Here is a 21,375-nt window from a genome sequence, read left to right as displayed (position 1 = left end):
CTATTTATAGTTCAAGGTTTCTTAGGGGTTAAGAGAGTGAAAATAGGGGTTTTCCACCAAAAGGGACTTACCAATCAGCACTCCCTACACTACAACATTTTGAGTCTACAACAACGCCTAATTTTGCAAAGGTAAAAAAATTGTTCTTGTAGAGGGCCATACACATCACTTTGCATATTTCGTTGTGGTAGGGTATGGACTCGTAATAAAAATTATACTAAGGCTTAAAAGCATTCTCGTATATACCAAATAGAACGGTTGTTTGTAAAAAAAAATTGCAATGCTTAAAAAACGTTTTGATATAATTTTTTATTTTTGTTATATGAATAATTTCAAATTATTTATTAAATAAAACAAAATATATCCATAATGATAAAATTTCTCTATATGTATATTGTGCTAAATAAAATTGAAACTCCTCCTCTTTAAAAAAATCAAAATCGAAACTCCTCTTAACCAGACATCAAAATCAAAGTCGAAACTCTTTCTCTTCTCTTCTCGAAATCCCGAAAGCCAAACCCCCAAATCCCATTCATCTGAGAAGCTCAGAATCCCTAAATTTCTCATCACTCTCAGTTGATAAATCTCAAAGGACTCACAAAATTCTTTATCGGTTGGTTTCATCCCTAAATTCTTTATCTTTTAAATCCTCCTACTTTTGTGTCGATATTCCAGACTTACGAAGGCGCGGCGGGGTTTGCAGCGATTGACTGTCAAAAGTTTTTCTGCGATTCACTAAGGTACAGGTTTATTGCTATCTGGTTTCTGGTTGTTTGCTGTTCACGCTATGAATTCGTTTCAGCTTATTGCAAAGTTGGTTGAAAAGATTCTGCCTTTCTCTCTCTTCGTGTTGATCGTTCTTGTGCTGACTTTGTCTATTTTTTTTTTGAATTTGCTAATGCATAATAATTGTTAATTGTGAACTTGAATATGTTTCTAATTTTAAGTTAGCCAATTTTAATTTTATGATTCCTGGGTTGTTAATTTTCTATAATAATTGTTCAAACAAAATCCCACTATTTATTTTATTTGTAAGAGGTTTATTCATATTAGTGTAGGGTGTTTGTAAAATTAAAAGAACCCAAAAAATATATGATATTCAAGAATGAAGTGGAACTTTCCTCTAAAATATGCAGGATATTTTAATGTTGACATTTGTAACTATGTTGCCTCTAATTTGTGGTCACGTGTGGTGGATTGTTTTTTAGAGGGTGCTCCATTTGAAGTATTAATGTTTAGACTGAGTGAGAGAGAGCGAGAGGGAGGAGTATTAGCAACACTCTCATTTTAACACTCATTCTAACACCTACTATTTTATTAGGTGAAACCAATGTTTAAGTAGAACCTATTTTTAAAGTGGGTGTTGAAAAGAAAGTGTTGTTAGAAAAAATACACACACACATACATACATACATATATATATATATATACATATATATATATATATATATATATATTAATAGTTTTTCAAGTGATGTTAATTATGTGGAAGTGATGTTGATTTGTCCTAACTAAGTTCAAATGACTTGGTAGTTTATATCCTAAGACTCTTGAGGTAGCTCATAAACTCTTAACTGCAAGGCCTTATTTTCTATCATTATATCCATTCATACACATGACTACAGTGTCTTTGTTAATATTAGCGATTGTGAAAGTTGCATATATCATTTTTTTGCCATTGTTTAAGATATAAAAAGTAAGTTATGGTGACCATGTCTTTGTTAATATTAGTGATGCTTGTATGTATCATTTTCTTTCTCTTTTGTTAAGGGGTAATGTTAATAAACATTCCTTTCCTGTTCTTGACTTCAATGCTATCTTCTAAGGACCGTAGACTATTGATTACAATCCCACCCAACAAAAGACCATTTATGTTATTATTTTCTGGTTGCCATAAAACCTATCGTGTATTTTTCTAGTCTACATTATCATTTTCTCTTTAAGAAAGTTGATATGTTTTAAATCAAATTGTATTTAGATCATTATCATGTAGACAAGTTTTAATTTCGATGATGTTATTATGCTTCATTTTGATGATGTTATCATTGCTTAGTAATGCCAAGGCTACCAGTTGCCAAAGTTTTCTAATAAACAATGATGTAAGGTTATCATTCTTTCCTACTCCGTCAACAACTCTCTATATTCATTTAGCTTTCAAGCAGTTGAGTTTTCAACCTAATTGTATTTAGATCATTATTCTTACTCACATTACTTATTTTATCACATTACATTTGTTTTTTCCTACTATTTTCTGCAGGTTTTGGCTTCATAAGTCAGTGAATAGGGTGGTCTAGTGCTAGCAGTTTTTGGTTCGATGTTGTTGCATCATTTTGTTGCTTGCAGCGTTTGTTGAGGTAGCTCTTGTTTTTGTTTAGATTTGCTGCAGCTGTCTTCTTGTTTTTGTTTTGAAGCAGGGTGATTCAGTGTTTTAATAGGCATTGGTGGAAGCAAGGAAGGAGAGGTATTGGCGGTTGTGTTTGTGGCAAAGGGCTGTGTCAGAGGTTTAAATGGTTAGTGTTTGGTTTTTGAGCCTTTGGTGGTTCAGATGAAGAGTGAGTTTGGGTCATTTGAGTATCTAAGGTGTTGTGTGCGGTTTGATCCTGTTCAAACCATTTGTTTTTGCCATTGTGTAGCTGGTAGCAAATATGCCATTGGGAGGTTCAGGAGGGTGGTAAGGATTCAGAAAAAGGTGCATGTCTGTCTAGCGTGGATTCAAAATAGCATCTAGTGTTGGTCGGTCTCAAAATGGCTCGGGATGGTATTGTTTTGTCGGCAGTTTTGTTGTGGTATGTTTGTTGATGTGTTTCTTTCTTTCTGCTTAGAGTTAGCTTGGTTTTTAGTTTTGTAGTGGCTGGTATCTTTTTTTATCTCTATTTGCAAACTTTTGCTTTTGGTTGTTTGCTATTTTTGTTTTGTTGCATTGTTGATTATCTCCGATGTTGTATCTTGTCTTGGCTAGCACATATTGTTGAAGAATTTCAAGATTTGGAAGCATAAGTTGACGAGATGTAAATAATGTTTAAGCTTTTATATTTAATAGATGGTCATCAAGATAGTAACACATTAAAAAGATTATGCTTTTGAAGATTAGTTTTTATTTTAGTTCATAGTTTATCTTAATTTTGTTTTTACTTTTTTATTTAATGATATTTTGTGATGCTAAATTTTTAGTTATGAAGGCATTTTTGGTATGATATTGCTCAAGGAAAAAAGGTGTTTATGCTTCTTAAATTGGGCTTGTCAGGTTTGTCTTTGTTCCATTGACATTGTGGCGACATTCTGTTAGTGATGTCAGTTATTCCTATAGGTGGTTTAAGTGATAGAGGTAGTGAGAACTAAAACAAGATAAAATTAGGCATTCTTCATTGTTTTCTATTATTCCCTTGTCTTATATAGTACTTACTTCCTGATATATAGGTTGAGCATCCTGTACTAAATGGATAGATGAAATAAATTTGCCATTAACACAAGTTGCAATCAGGATGAGTATCTTATGAAGCATGAATACAAATACGAACATTAGACATAAACACAAGCAGGATACCAATAATAATTTGAGAAAATCACACAATTCAGTTTAATTATGTGTTAGTGTCCGACATCGACACATGTCCAACAACAGGACACGTCTAATTCAAAGGATGTCTGTGATTCATAGTGGGTGCCCCTCTAAACATTTTAATTTTATTCTAGAAGAATAATAATGATATTGACAAAGAATTTCAAGATTTGGAAGCACAAGATGAAGAGATATAAATGTTGGTGGTCACTTTGAAGATGTTATATTGATTGTGACCAATGATAATTGTCATTATATCCAAGAGTATTCATTAGAATTTTTTTTTTTTTTTTTTTTTTTTTTATGTATGTAATTTTGAAGATGTTATTTTCATTCTGATCAATGATGATTGACATCTATTTGATTTTATGTATATTTTTAATTTAGTATCTAGTTACAAGTTTATATGAATAAAGTTTTTACTTATGTTATTGTTCTTTTCAGACTTTATTTTCTTTTCTAATTCATTAATGAAATTATATTTTTTTTTTTAAAAAAAAATCATTTTTGCAACGTTTTTTGACTGTTGGGGTATTTATGAAGAGGCCATTAGATACAGGTCTTCCAGAACGGTTTAAGTAATAGCAACGGTGCAAGGCGTAGTGACATCACCTAAAAAACCGTTCCCAAAGGCTACCAATTGCTACGCTTTTGTTCTTCACAACGGCAAAATTCCGTTGTTTTTAAGATCTTCTAAATCCGTTTTCTTATGAATCCTAAAATTACGGTTTTTCCTACTACGTTGTCCTTTGGGAACAAAACCGTTGTGAAAAGATAAGACAACGCCTTATTTTGCCACAGACGATAAAGCGTTCTCGTAGACTACAGCTACAGTTTTTACGCATTTTGCTACCCTTTTTTGGCGTTTTCTTAGGATCTAGTCTAGTCCATGCGCGGTGCGCATGGGGAAGTAGCTAAAGCTCCTCCATGCACAGGGGCACATGGCCTCATGTGGAGAGGAATATGAGGCATCCCCTCAAGTGCGATTTCAACCATTTTCGCTCGTCCTTCCGTCTTGTCGATTTCATCTAAAAATCATTGTCTTTAATCTTCATATCGTTGATCCTTCACATGATGTCTAGATTTGTCGATTTGCATGATTTCTCACTAGAAAACGCTAAAAACACCTATGAAAATGCATGATAAAAGTAAATTACAACGACTCGAGTGAAAAAAATACAAAACGTTCCTCAAACTAGTGACAATTCCTCTAATTGACTTATAATTTGCCTTCAAATGCAAGAAAATATACTAAAAACATAGCTACAAATATCATATGTTATTTCATCATCACCTTACATGCATCATTCTTATTTAGTGACTATTATGAAAAGGAAATAAATATACTACAAAAAAAATGAAAGTGCGCATTAAAAAATGTAATTAAAAATAAACTAAAGTAATTAATATTGGCCTTACATCGTTATAAAAGAAATTGATGAACTTATATTTAATTACGCTTTATTTTTTCAGCATTAATTTCAATTATTAGATGAACTATAGAGACTTGTCATGTAGGAAGATGCCATCTTAAGAAGAGGTTTTGAACAAAGGGTGACATTGTTACATGGACGTGCCACATCGGCAGAATGCAACATACTCACGTAAAAATCAATTCAATTTATAAAATAAAAATAGAAGCCATAACAAAGAAGATCCAATGTATTATAATTGATTCTTTGCTTTTTTATTCAACAAATGATGTGTTACCTTTTCGTCTATACTTTTTATTCATTAATTTATTATTTCCATTTTGTTTACTGCTAAATTTAATGGTTGTCGTACAATCAATATTTTATGTGGTTACTTCTCACCGATTGCAATTGCCACCAAATTAACCATTGTTGGCGGACATGTATGTGTTTCAATTGTTGTTTAATGATGTATTTTTTACGAAAATAGATGAATGGTTCATTTTCCATGTCTTGGTGGATATGTAAACTCAAAGTTTCCATTTAGAAATGGCAAGATAAAATGAAAGCTAGTATCAATTTTGATTATCAAAATAAATGAATGGTTCGTTTTCCATGTCTTTGTGGATCAATAAACACAATACTTTGATGCTAGAAATTGCACTTATCACATACCAACATAATATGATGTTGGTTGTCTTCTCTCTATTATGAAAGAATAGATGATAATGATAATAATAATAATAATAATAATAATAATGAAAGGTTGGTGAATAAAAATGAACTTTAATTATTTGAAAAGTTGGGTATATCTTATATGAGTTAAAGGGTCAAATATGATCTACAAAAAAAAACGATCAAATATGATTCAACTGTATACTTTAGAGACATTTAATTTTATTTTTTTTCTAATTTTAAAGACAAGTTTCTTCCAACAACATATTTATTAAAAACTATTCAATTGATGGAAACATAAATAGAGGGACTTTAGTATATAATGTGATCAATCCATTTTATATATGTTACATAAAAAAGTGAAAATAAATGGCTGAAACTCTCAAAATTGTTTATATTGTGATCCTTTTGGTTTCCCTATGTCTTGTTGTTGTTGACGGCATATCGATTTATGGTTATGTCATGTCCTCATTCTCATTTTTTGTTAATTTTATATATAATCTTTTACCCTTTTTTATAATATTTCTTTATCTTTGTCTAACATTACAGTGCGATGCGCAAGTACTAACGAGTGTTATACAACATTTAAGTTTGCTCCTCTAGGAAGTATGAGGTGCGTTGAAGGTTATTGTAAACACCTCAAAGATTTTAAGGTAACGCAATTTCTCTATTGCGTATAAATCTTTCACTTTATTTGCTCACACTAATGGTGTTACTCTTATAATTTCTCTTACATATGCATATATTTTTTCTGAACTTTCAATTTCTTTGATAGCCTTAAATGTATGTTAAATATTTTTCAAAGATACACACACACACACATACATACATACATATGTGTGTGTCTATATATATATATGAGTCCGGATCTGTTGACACCAAATCATATCCGTCCTTTTTTTCATCTTAACGGCTGACATTTATTCACTTTAATTGTTCAGGTGAAGACTCCTTTACAGATAAAAGAAATCACGCCTCTTCTTCTTCATTTTCCTTAACTCACTCACGACAGCTATGGTGATTTTATTTCTATCATAGTTATGTAAATTGACCAACCTCAATTCCATTTTACATTAGCAATCCTAGAAGCTTCAGTGATGGACGAGAACCTCAATTTCTATTTATCCCATGTTATCTCCTTGTTTAAGATGTCAGCCCCCACTTCTTGTTTTCATAATATTCATTATTTTTTTATATTTTTTTTATCTGACATCTCGTGCAAATTTGGATGTTGGAATTAAACATATAATGTGATCGACTATGATGTTATGTTTAAATTTGGATTGGACATCCGGTATTTCCCTAAATCCCCAATTGAATAAAGTTTAATTGCTTATAATTCTCTGAAGTCCTAAACAGCTGAATTACTTTCACCAATCTTATTATTGATATTAATCGGAGAGGGTGAAAATCAATGACGAAGCTACAATGGGGGAGACCAATAATTAATCGGAGATGGTGAAAATCAATGATGGTGTAACACCCCGTTTTTCCAATGTAAAAATTTCATTTAATTAATCAGAGTATTCACATAAACGGAATGTCACATTCTTTTCTTAAAATCATAAACTGAATAAATAACTATTTATCCTTTAAAATTCAATAACACAATCTTTAATACTTCGCAGCGGAATTTATTCAATAACTAAAACAGTCTTTGGCACGAAGGCCTCTTCATAAATGTCTCATAAAAGTCCACTCTAAAAACATAGTCATAAATCTTCAAAAACAATACGTAAGGAATAGAAAAGCAATAACAAAGTTCTCATCCATTACGTATCAGAGCACCTAAAGACACACGTGAGAGAATCGACTCACTTCACAGCTAAACTTGATTACCTGCAAGTTACTCATACGAAGAGTAACATTTCCAAGCAGAAGGGGTGAGATTTCACAAAACAATAATATCAAGCATATAATTCAATAATTATATTTAACAACATAAATAACTTCATTTATTAGTAATAATAATTCTTCATGTAATAATTCTTAATAGTTCAACCAACTTCTAATTATCATTTACTTCATATTCATCACATTATAAACATCATCATAGAACACATAATAGCCAAATCATAACCAACATAGATCATCATAACAACATCTTAATCATAATTCATATACAACATAACAACATCATTAATTCGTAATAATATTTCTCCACCAAGCATCTCATTATCAATTCATGAATAAAAGATAACTTATCAACTATACGTAACATCATCAATTCATAATAATAATTATTCATCAAACATCTCATTATAAATTCATGGATAAAAGACAACTTATCAACTATACGTAACATCATCAATTCATAATAATAATTATTCATCAAACATCTCATTATAAATTCATGAATAAAAGGCAACTTATCAACTTAACATAACCATCACCAAGTACATTTAACAACTCATAGATAACATCATGTAATTATCATCACTAATAACTTAAACAACACAATATGATCATCACTTAATAATAATAATTATATACATCACAACATAAACATCATCTCATAATAATATAACAACAACATATTCATAATCATATAGTAATATAACAACAACATATTCATCATCATATAATAATATAACAACAACATAACGTAATCATCACTTAATAATAATAAATTATATACAATACAACATAATCATCACTTAATAATAATAAATTATATACATCACAACATAAACATCATCTTATAATAATATAACAACACATAATAACACCTTAATCAACATCATAAACAACATCATATAACAACATCACAAACCACATCATAATCAACATCATAAATCTTCAACATAAACATCTCATATCATCATAGCATCATAACATCATTCATCATTGACTCAACTATGCGACAATGCAACTTAGACCTCTTATATGCATGTGGTATCAATCGTCATCATAGTATTAATATACTTTAAGCATCGTGGGGAGGACAAAGCTCCAATCGTGGTGAGGACAGTGAGGACAAAGCTCAATGTATGCTAATGCATGAACTCTATCAACAAAACATCTTAATCATCAAATATCTTATACATCCAATAATTTGGAGTTCAACATCATCTTAATCATCTTGTATAGACTCATGCAACTTAGTTAAATAACAATAGCAGCATAATCAGATCATATCAACAGTATAATTCATAATATCAATTCATTCCAACAACATCTTGATCATTCAATAATATTTCAAGTAATGCATTTAATCATTAATTCACATTATAATATTCTCTCATTAATCATATCATCATCATCCACAATATATAATATTCTCTCATTAATCATCAAGTAAATCATATTCATCACAACAAAACAACATCATTCAATAATAATAATCATCATATATAACAACTACAAATGCACGTCATCAACATTTCAATCATCAAACATAATTCATGCAATATATATCTAATTATATAACATTATAAATATCCTCAAATCATCATATAACAACTTCACAAATCATCATTAATATCATATATATTCCTCATTACTATCCCAAGGTTCAACTCATAACAACTCGTGCGACAAAGATCGCATTTAAACTAAACAAGGCATTCTGTAACACAAGCGCTCGCGAGGCGAGAGCCTCTGCTCACCATGGCGAGTTCAGTCAAATTCTCCAAAGTTTCATTCTAAGTCTTTCCAGGTTCAACCTCATCCTACATTCTTTCCTAATCAATATTAGACATGTTCAGGCACTCAAAGGCATCTAAGGTTCAACTCAAAAGTCAAAATCACGAAATCTTGCATGCTCTCTGGTCAAGCTCGCGAGGCGAGTTCAACTGCTCGCTATGGCGAGCTGCAACGTGTAACTCGCGAGGCGAGGAAAGGTTGCTCGCGTGGCGAGCGATGAAGTTCATCACTCGCCGTGGCGAGGATCATAGTTCGGAAGACGAGCGATGAATGTCGCTACGGGCAGAAGTGCAGTTATGCCTAAAAATCATCAACTCTCATGGTTTTAAGCCTAATCTCAATTCCATAATTCATCTTAATCATTATCTAAGGTCTAAAATCAGTTTCTACATCAATCTAATCAATTTTCACCGTTTAATCATCAATTCTCTCTCATTAACCCTAGTTTTCCAACTTCTCTAATCCAATTCTACAACTTGTTAATTACAACCAATTGAATTACAGAATTAATAGAATTGTATGGTAGTCTCACCCTTACCTTAAAGAATGAAAATCGCAGCCTCTAGGTCTTCTCCCTCTTCTCTTGGCTTTTTCTCCCTTTTCTCCAAAAACAGTCGTACGTTATATTTTTTTCTAAACTAGGTCTTCTCCTATTTATATCCCCTCCTATCTATTTTATCTTATTCCACTTACACCACTAAACTCTCTAAATTCACAAAACAACCATTAACTAAATATTTTATTTTATTTTCAAATCTTATTTTATTAAACAATATAATAAGCTACCTAATAAATTATATAATCATATAAACAAACAACATATATATATATATATATATATATATATATATATCTCTATAACATATATATATATATATATATATTTCTACACTAAATAACATATATTTCTACAACAAATTATATATATTTCTATAACAGGTCATATATATTCCTACAACAATCATATATATATATTTCTATAACAGATCATGTATATTTCTATAACAAATTATATATATTTTTACAACAAATCATATATATATATTTCTATAACAAATCATATATATTTCTATAACAAATCATATATATTATACTAATAAATATCAACATATAACATAACAAAATACCACTCATCAAAATAAATTATATAAATCATACAAATCATATAAGTATATTCTAAACTCATTTAAATAATCAAATAATAAAAGAGGGCGTTACAGATGGCGCTACAATGAGAGAGACAAACTGAAACCCAACATGTAGAAGATCATGTGGGCGAATAGACACAATAGCCACATGAGCTCTTTAATGAGTAAATTCTGGCTTTTAGATCAAATGATATGGACGGTCAGGATTTGGTGTCAACGGATCCTGACTCATATATATATATATATATATAATGTCTTTCTTACATATGAGAATATGAGAACAAATCTCAAACCATTAGATTAAAATAGAGGGTTGAGATTAAAACACCCATTTAATTAATAAACATGTCTCCCTGTAGTCGATTTGTATTCCATTCAAAACCTATCCTGCATAACCGATGGAAGCCAAACCCAAGTTCACCTTCGGTAACGGCGCTGCCCTCATCCTCTGTGATCGTCACCTTCTTGGTGCAGATAGATCCGCAACATCTTACGTAGATTAAAGTAAAACAAATAATAAACACCCAAATAGGTGATACATAACAGTCCTAAAGGTCAATTAATTACAAATCTAAGTATGAATCAAGCAAACTATTGCGCACAAATGCGCAATTTACCAAACCTGACGCGTATGAGCATGAAACCAAATTAAAATAAAAAGAGGTTTATGACTGTTTACCAGCACTGAACCAAGATCTTGAGAGGGACGAGTGAACCCGAACGTCAATACGGGAAACATGTTCACTCACCGACAACCCATTGCAACAAACAAACAAGTATTCATGGATATTTCTAGCCTAACAATCATTTGTCCAACTTTCGTAAAACAGTGACTTGAACAACAACGATGATGGCGTGAATCATCGTCATTGAGAATCTAGAACTAAAACCAAATAAACAATTAGAAACCAACAAACAACTAACACTCCCGCCAAAGATCTGACGGCTCGAATCCCAAAAATCACCAAACATTCGCTAACCAAGAAAACCTCTGTAAAGTTAAGGAGGTTCGCATATGTTATTGATCGGCAATAAACTGATGTGCAAAACATTACGACAAGTTAGCCACAAACTAAAAACAACAACAAATCAGATCACCAATGTTAATTAACAATCTCATTATCTTCGTCTAGAAACAACTTCTGATAAAAACTCATATGAATTCCTTGACTGACTTTGATTTAAATTGAACAACCAACATTTTATCCATCAGATGATGCACAAAATAAGAGTTTAAAACAAAAATAAGTAAGAATAAAATAAATAAAAAAACCTATTTCATTCTGTGCATGTTTTGACCGAGCCCGAATGGGATTTGATGGAGGAGTTGCCACAAGTGATGAGTAGACATTTCTCTCATCAAAAGCTACATTGTGAAAGAGAGATTTGGATTTGGGCTGGAAGGTGGTGTTTTAGAATCTAGTAAGAATTCATAGCTATTATTTTAATTATTGTCTAAAATGCGTATTTTAGTATGAGTATTTTGAGAATATTGTTTTAATTTGAGTAGAGGAATAAAATAAGTAATTATTCGTGTTTATGTTATTGGTCCATGTTTCTTGAAAACAAGGGAGAAAAGAAAAATAATATAGGTGCGGGTGTGTGAGTGTGTTTGTGTGTGTTTGAATAAGTTTTTGGCACATGTGTCAAGTGAGAGAGAAAAAAAACTAATCTACTAGAGAGAGAACAACAATAAGAGAATATAAAGAAAATGAAGATGTTTCCTAAAAAAAAAAATGAAGATGCCACAACAGACATATTTTAGATGGAAGTCATGCAAGAAAATGTACAGAAATTATATTTGGTGCTAATCAATTGTGTAAAAAAACAAATGTTGCCATTTTCTCGTCCTATAATGGGACAATAGATTTTTGCGCCGAGACAAGGATTAGCGTTTGAAAATGCATCAAAAACAGGTATGGGGTGAAAATGATTTCAAATTCATAGTGTAAAATAAGTGTGATGAATGGGAAAACCAGTATTTTCAACAATTTCATCGTGGATCGCTACAAATGGTCATAGTACTTTAACTGAAAATGGTCTAATGTGAAAATCTGGAAACGTAGGCTTAAAATACGAGTTAGAAACTTTATTAAGGTTTTGATTGATTTAAATTATTTTAAATGGTTTTTCATTAATACAATTGTGAAAATTCGTGTTTTACTCTTGAATTGTCTTAATAGTTTGATATTATTATTTGAATTGTTTGATAATTTATACATGTGAAATGCTTGTAAGTGATGAGGGATAAGATATTATGAGATAATAGTACATGAGTAATGATTTTGTTGTTATCAACTTGAGATGTATATATATTTTTATGATTACCTCGTAGATATTGAAATAGTGATAGATCCAAATGATGCTGCAAATGATGCTCTTAAGTTAATGAGGAGAGGGATTAAATGTTTGGGGCCTTGAAGTGGAGATTATTTTCACAAAAACTAGGTATGTTCTGACAAGCCTAAGTGATGTTTGAGTTGTATCTAATTTATAAGGTTGCTATGATACAATATAACTAGAAAAAAGTATCATATCAGATGTGACGCAATATCACAAGAGAAAAGCGATCATATGGTGAAGTATGATTAGAAATAAGCACACTCTCAATTTATAAGTATCTAATTCATATGGTTGGTACGATGTAATATCACTAGAGATGTATTATACTAGATGTGGTGCACTATCACTAGAGAGAATAAACCACGTGAGGTATAGCTAGAGAGAAAAATACTCATAGTATAGAAGCATGTGAATTCCTTGGGTTTGTATGATGTGGTATCACTAGAGATAAATATCACACATGATGTGGTGCAATATCACTAGAGAGATGTGATAATCTCATGAATCAGCAATGCAGTACCATAGAGATAGGCATGAACCTTTGTAGAATATAATGGAACCAAATTATAAGAATTAGAGTTTAAGTATATAGGTACTTAATCTTGATTTGTGATTGTCTCATTTAGACATTGTGAATTGAAATATCATTATATATCGACGATCCTTAATTATTTGTGTGGTGAATGATATGATATTTACTTGTTATTTTGTGTGTTTTCTAATTTAATTTCTACTATTAAATGTTTTCAAAACATACCCTTTTGTTTTTTGTATTTTCCTTCCCTGACTCTATATGTTTTAAATTTCAACTTCTATAGGTTGTATTTATTGTCTTGGAGTGAAGCAGATGCCATATCTAAAGACTCTATTTTATGTCGTTTATTATTTTGAGATGTGGTCAACTCTGGTAGGTGACATCAAGTTCGAATAAAAGGATCATATTTTAACTTTGTATTTCTAATAAAATTTGTACTCTTTTTGGTTTTTAAATGTTATGCTTTGAACCAAAGTTTATTTATAATTTATTTCTCTAAGTCTTGATTGAGAATTATGTATATTTCAGTTATTATATTATTTACCATATGAAAATAATTTTTAAACTCGTATTTTAGCCACCATGAAGTATTTAAATCGATGATAAACTTTAAATATCTAGTTTGTAGTATCACAAATCCAATCATACATCCTCAATAACTTATCTCTCGGATTATTCCCATATTTGTGATGCATCCTGAACAACATGCAAACAATGACACTAGCCAATGCGTACAATCGTCATCTTACTAGTCATGGCGAATTGATGTTATAAGTAGATCAAAGTACAATTTTTTTGGGAACAATAACCTACCCTAATATCATATAAACATATGCACAATAATGATAATAATATGATTCTTTCTAATGGATTGGACTAGCAATAAACTTTTTGTTCCCATTAACAACATCACATAATATCATATGAATATCTTTGCTAGTAACCTCTTTGAGTCATGACAATTCAATCCACACTAACTACCAAGTAGATAATGCAACGCCCCGGATTTTAATCCAAGACATTATGTCTAATTCTTTCTTTAAGAAAAACATGACTATCTTTTTTTTCCCTAACTAGAACTTAACAAAAATAGTTATACTAATCTAATTACAATTCATAAACCCAAATTTGTTTCCCCGCGTACACGCTTCAAGAAAAACATCATGCAAACATCATATCTCCTTTGGTACCTAAAATGTTGGTTGTAAGGGTTAGTCTTCAACACCCATGAAATAAAATCAACAATAAATTATAACATCAAATAAGAATATACAACCATCATCAAGGAATTGTGTTAAAACATTTCTTTAGTTCAAAAGTTCATCACTCTAAAATATATTATAAGAACAAACACAAGACCCAAGACTCAATGTTGATGTAGATGCAGATGCATGAAATGCAAATAGACCATGATCTGGATATCGCCTCAATTGACATAATAGTTTTAATCGCCCCATTTGGCATATACTAAAGAATCGCCCCATTTAGCATATGATAATAATCGTCCCATTTGACACTTAAAATTCCATTGAATCGCCCCAATTGGCATACAATAATAATTGCCCCATTTGGCACTTAAATCCATTGAAATAATAATAATCGCCCCATTTGGCACTTAAGAATCCATTGAAAAAATAATAATCGCCCGATTTGGCACTTAAGAATCCACCGAAACAATAATTATAATAATCGCCCCATTTGGCACTTATAAATCCATTGAAATAATAATAATCGCCCCATTTGCCACTTAAAGATCCATCAAATGCAATGATATGCATGTTATGTACTTTTCTATAAATTACAAACTTTTCTGACTCTTGAACCACATAATTATGAATTTCACATCATCACTAAACTTCAAAATCAGTAAACTTTAACACAGCCACATATACAACGAGAATCACTTTAACTCAACAACATTTCTCATTGCACAAATAAGAAAACATCAAGATTTACACATTCATCAAATCACATACTTTAACAAAATTGCAACTCACCAATTCATATAATTATCAACTACAAGAAAAATAATAAAACACAATAAATATTTTCACTCATCCATTGAATCAAGAAGCATATCAAATTCAACATCATAATCTATCATTTTCCTTTAAACATGGTCAAGACTAGAGCCCTTACCTTGGATGTAATACCCCGTTTTCCCAACTTAAAATTTTTTGCATAAAATTAGAGCAATCAACTAAACAGGATGTCACACTTCCTTAAAAGATAAATATAGTAGAATTACTATTTATTCAAACATCTCATGTCATTAATTCAAATCTGATTGCAGCGGAAAACATTAATTATTCAACGTAATGGCACTACGGCCTCAACATAAACAACTTATTAAAATTTCATTCTAGGTGGTTCATCAGCATAATTCATAAATATACGTAACAAATGGAAAACAATGTAAAGATCTCCATCCCGTTACGTATCAGAGCGACCCTAAGACGACGCGTGAGATAGTCAACTCACATCAATAGCTAATCCTGGTTATCTGCACGTTACCCACGTAAAGGCAACATTCAAACAGAAGGGGTGAGATTTCACATTCAATAACAATAAGCGTATAATTCTTTAAAAGAATTTAACGACACATAACAACACCTATTCATCTTTAGTAAAACTAATAAACAATAATTTAAGTAAGAGAATTTATCAACACAGAACAACAACAAAATCATCATCAACAATGCTTCACATAAACAACATAAACAACAACGATAAATAATATTGATCCTTCACATAGTTCCAACTATAAATCATCATTTAACTTCAAATCATCATTAGCAATGCTTCACATAAACAACAACAATAAATAATATTGATACTTCACATAGTTCCAACTATAAATCATTAATCAACTTCAAATCATCATTAGTCATGCTTCACATAAACAACATAAACAACAACAATAAATAATATTGATACTTCACATAGTTCTCATTAACAACTCATTAGTAATTGACAACTTGACAACAACGACAATGTGACAACATCGACATCAACTTGACAATGCAACGACAACGATATCATCTCGACAATGCAACTACAACAACTTACTCATGCATGTGGTACCAACCAGGGCATCAAGCCCCCAACTTAATAGAGCAAATAGGCTCACAGGGCATCAAGCCCTCAACTTTAGATGAGTATGCATGGACTCAGCAACCAACAACTTTAACAACTTAGACAACTTCAACAACTTAGATAATTTGCAACTTAGACAACTTCAAACTTAGACAACTTCAACATTTTAGACAACTTGCAGCTTCACAATATTAACACAACAACAGTAACAACGACTTCACATCATGATATCATAATTCATCAATTATAAACAACATCATGTAACATCATATTTATCAACATATACCTTCATATAATACTTCATCAATCATGAACAACATCATACAATATCATATTCATCAACATATACATTCATATAATAATTCATCAATCATGAACATCATCATATAACATCATATTCATCAACATATATATTCATATAATAATTCATCAATCATGAACAACATTATATAACATCGTATTCATAGGTTAAATACGCTTAAACGCCTTAATTGAACTCATAGTACACAAGCTTTAAAGTTTGGAGACAATCCATAAGTTTTGGGTTGACCTAGAAATAGTTATGCCGAATTTTCATAAAATTTCACTAAGACCTCCTTGGAGTATTTTCATCATAACTTAAAAAGACAAAATCATTTTCAAGTCAAACCAAAGCCACTGAAAAGCTAAAACAATTATCTACAACTTTCATGTTTACACCAAAGGTCAATTCAAACCAGAAACGTGTGAAAAAGATACAAGAACATGAAACAGGAGATGCTGTCACTGTGCAGCTCTCGGGAATAAACCCATTTTTCACCCCAAAATCCCAATTTTGACTTCCCAATGCCCAAATTTGATTCCAAAACTTGTCTAACCATTTCTATACATGATAAGGCACTCAAAACCATATAAAACTTGACCCAAAACATTATTTTAGAAAATCACCAATTATCAACCTAATTCATCGGATTATCTACTCTTTCTACGATCAATTTTAGTTTCAAACCCTAATTCTACAACATCAAAACTTATTAACAACTACAAGGTTAAACCCTTTTTCAGGATTACATACTTATGATTAAAGAAGGTTAGTCACGTAATCCTTATTTTATAATTCTAACTCTTCCCATTTATATAAATCCTTAACCTATTTATTTTCTCTTATTTCCAAATCTGCCCTCCAAGTCTCAATATTCTATTCTAATATATATATAACATATTTCTATAACAAATAACAAATATATTTCTACCCCAAATAACAAATATATCTCTATAACAAATATATTTCTATAACATATATATTTCTACACCAAATAACAAATATATTTCTACACCAGATAACATAGATATTTCTAAACCAAATAACAAATATATTTCTGCACCAGATAACATATATATTTCTACACCAAATAACAAATATATTTCTACACCAGATAACAGATATATTTCTACACCAAATAACAGATATATTTCTACACTAGAAAACATAAATATTCCTACACCAAATAACATATATATTATACTAATAAATACCAACATATAACATAACAAAATATCACTCATCAAAATAAATCGACTAAATTATAAAAGACATCTAAATTCAATAAAATAAATAAATAATAAAATAGGGCGATACATGTTAACTCTAGATCAAAGCACACTTGTTTTGTTCCAATAAAGTAGGCAAGGTTGCAAGAGGATGATCCAACATCTTCACAAATATAATACGAAGAGAACTCCAAATTAAAATACAGATTTTCGGTTCAAAAGAAGATGCCGTGATCTCCAAAATTTGAGCATGTAAGAAAAACGGGTAAACTAATAATTAAGGCATATGAGATTGAGGTAATAATTATGTATCTTGAGAATGAATATGGTTGGGAAATTGTGTGGTGTCGTGAAACCATAGATAATGAAGCCAAAGAGAGAAGCCTTAATCATATCCTAGAAGAACTAAATTTGAATATAAGAGGATTAGTAGTAATAATGGAATGTTAGGTTTGGAAAAGAAAGGTTTATCTAACCAGAAGAAAAATGGATGCAAGGAATTAGAGAGGATTGCAGTGGCTCGTGTAATTGAACGAGTGAGGAGAAGCCAATCTAATTGTGGAAGAATTTGACTGTTAAATATTTCATTAACTCCACAATTCTAGGAATAAAATGGCATTTAGAGAGAAGAACTATACACGTAAATTGTACAAGCTAAATCTCTAGTAACTACTATTATTCTGCCACAATAAAAGAACATGGGTTGTTATCTCTTTTTTTTTCTTCTCCCAACAATGCCACTGACCCAATAATTAGGAGGTAGTTGCAATGTGAATGGTTTGGCAATTAGGCCACAAAAAGAACGTGGATGACCATGTCAAAATAAAGAACCAGAATTAAAATAATTAATATAATATAAATTTATGAACTCCAAAATAGATTATAAATAAAAATACAGCATTAAATTATTTGAATAAAAATAAATTATGTAAGGAATGATTATTCTATTTTTGTCACACCAAACTGATTAATAAAAATGAACTATATAAAAGAAAACCTAATTAATAAACCAAAGGGAGAAATAGGAATTGTGAAATTTCTCGCACATAAATATAAACTGTTGAACAACTAAGTGACAAGTCAAAAAAATCATTTAAAAATACATATATAAAATATTGGGATGTTACATAAGATATTATAGACATACAAAGTACATAAACCATATTATAACATATCATTTATATTTGCTACTATCGCAAACATATAAAGAAAATAGGCTTAAACGCACTTTTGATCTCCCTATTTTAATTTAGACCGGTGCTAGTCACACAAAAAAAAAACAAGTTACACCCAAATTTATTTAAAATTTTACAATAATACCAAAATTGCCCTCTTCATGTAAATTTTTAAAAACCCATCTTTTATGATCATTCTGAACCCTTACCCCCTTTCATCCACAAATCACCATAGATGTGCAACCAATATCTGAATCAACATCTTTGTTATTGATCTGTACTATATTCATAAAGGTTAGTGAATTTCATTTTCGATGAGTTTCTATTTGTTTATTGTTTGTTTTGGTATGAGATATGTCTGTCAATTTGATTTTAAGTGAGAGGTTAGTGTAAATTAAGTTTACGTGTATGTATATAAAAGGGGTTAGTGTAGTTTACGTATGTTCAATTTAGGTTAGTGTAAATTTAGTTTACTTACATTCAATCTAGGTTAATGTAAATTAAGTTTATTTATGTTCAATTTAGGTTAATGTAAATTTAGTTTACGTATGTATATAAGAGGTTAGTGTAAATTCAGTTTACTTACGTTCAATCTAGGTTAATGTAAATTAAGTTTACTTACGTTCAATCTAGGTTAATGTAATTACTTACGTTCAATCTAGGTTAATGTAAATTAAGTTTACTTATGTTCAATCTAGGTTAATGTAAATTAAGTTTGTAAACTCAGTTTACTTACGTTCAATCTAGGTTAATGTAAATTAAGTTTACTTATATTCAATTTAGGTTAATGTAAATTAAGTTTATTTATGTTTAATTTACGTTAATATAAATTTAGTTAATTTGAAATTTTTATTTTAATTAAAGGGTATATTAGTCATTCGGAAGTGTAACTTTTTTTTTTGGGGGTGTGACTAGCACCGATCTTTAATTTAATCAGAATTTTGATACCCTTATTTTTAAAACCACTATTTTAGACTCCCTATTTTACATTTAGTGGTTTTTTTAATCCCTCGTCAATTTTAATGATTTGTCAATATCATTAATGATGTCGCGATGATGTGGCAGTGTGTCATTAATAGGTATTTCCATGTGATTCACTATTAATTGAATTACATAATAAAAATCTAATTAAGTTACAAAAAGAAAAAAATTAAAAGAATAAAGATTCAAATCCTCGCTTCAATACGGTACATGAACTCTAAATCTAAAATCCCTAATTTCTTCAATCTACTTCTCTTTCTTTCTCATTTTTGATTCCGATCCTCTCTTCCTCGTTCGACAATTCGAAATTCAAATCAGAATTCGTTTATACTTCAAATTCAAAATTCAAAATTCGTTAAGAACCTCACTTCTTTGTTTTCGATTTAGAAAATTGTTCATAACCTCTGGTTTTAAAATTCCACGTCCAATGAACATATGCAATGAAATATGTTCTCAATTCCATTGGGTTGAAGGGTATGAGGAAAAAATTGGATATCAAATTGGATATCAAATTGGATATCAGATAAAGCTTTCATTGTGGTTATGTCTGTCATTAAAATTCTGGAACACTGTAAAGATGTTGAACACGATGTCAAGACTAGGAAGATGTCAAGAGAGATGTTAAGACGTCGTGTCAACACAAATAACTAACAACAACTTTTAATAATAAAGACAGAAGGTAAAAGGCACAAGTTGTTTGTTAACCTAGTTCGGTGCAACGTCATCTACATCTAAGGGCTACCAAACCAAGAAGAAAATTCATTATAGCAGTATTAATTTGAAGCATGCATAAAAACTATCTACAATCTACTAGCTTCTCACTTAATCATTACCCGTGCAATTTCTATCTAAGGCTGTCCTAGATATGAGATCCCCTACTCACTTCCTCTTAATAACAATCTCAGTGATCGACTCAACATAAAGACAGTAATGGAGGCACACTCCTTGACAAAAGAATCCACTCGTGCTTACAAGCTTATGAGCGAATCAAAGTTTACAACTCAAATAAATAGTCCAGCTCTAATATCAAAGAGATACGAGTGTGGCTCACAAATAACAAGGACAGACTAAAAACCCTAATTGACTCTTTTATGAATTGCGGTTTTAGTGACAAAATAGTTCTTGAGTCTTCCTTTATATAGCATGATTGCATAATGGGCTCGATGCATAAATCAGGCTAGACATCCAGCTTAATCACGATATTTCAGCACAAATATTCTGAAGCAGATCAGATGTTTCCTTAAATGTTGCAACAACATAATTAGGAAACATACTA

The 21,375-nt window shown here is 30.6% G+C and overlaps 1 protein-coding gene and 1 long non-coding RNA gene across 10 annotated transcripts; both read left to right on the top strand.

Annotated features, from left to right (window-relative positions):
• Positions 1-411: 411 nt before the first annotated feature.
• LOC25497769 (uncharacterized) lies at positions 412-3,990 on the top strand. 9 transcript variants are annotated; one of them, XR_003007237.2, is made up of 5 exons: positions 412-740; positions 2,258-2,354; positions 2,436-2,510; positions 2,634-2,786; positions 3,172-3,990. It is a non-coding gene; the product is annotated as an uncharacterized lncRNA (long non-coding RNA). The 9 variants fall into 9 exon arrangements; XR_003007236.2 differs by having other exon boundaries at positions 2,436-2,786; XR_003007238.2 differs by having other exon boundaries at positions 2,425-2,786.
• A 1,950-nt stretch (positions 3,991-5,940) lies between these two features.
• On the top strand, positions 5,941-6,985 carry LOC11443881 (uncharacterized). The gene is made up of 3 exons (XM_003622112.4): positions 5,941-6,100; positions 6,196-6,299; positions 6,588-6,985. Exons 1-3 carry the CDS (start codon positions 6,016-6,018, stop codon positions 6,642-6,644), a joined length of 246 nt encoding a protein of 81 aa, XP_003622160.3. The 5' UTR covers positions 5,941-6,015; the 3' UTR covers positions 6,645-6,985.
• Positions 6,986-21,375: the final 14,390 nt, after the last annotated feature.

This window comes from Medicago truncatula, chromosome 7 (assembly GCF_003473485.1).
Source record: "Medicago truncatula cultivar Jemalong A17 chromosome 7, MtrunA17r5.0-ANR, whole genome shotgun sequence".
NCBI lineage: Eukaryota > Viridiplantae > Streptophyta > Magnoliopsida > Fabales > Fabaceae > Medicago > Medicago truncatula.
Note: the sequence above shows the minus strand (reverse complement) of the source record. Positions and strands in the feature narration are given on the sequence as shown.

Coding starts and splice junctions, on each gene's coding strand:
- LOC11443881 (XM_003622112.4), top strand. CDS start 6,016: ATGGCTGAAACTCTCAAAATTGTTTATATTGTGATCCTTTTGGTTTCC. Junction 6,101..6,195: donor TGACGGCATATCGATTTATG/GTTATGTCATGT, acceptor CTAACATTACAG/TGCGATGCGCAAGTACTAAC. Junction 6,300..6,587: donor AACACCTCAAAGATTTTAAG/GTAACGCAATTT, acceptor TTAATTGTTCAG/GTGAAGACTCCTTTACAGAT.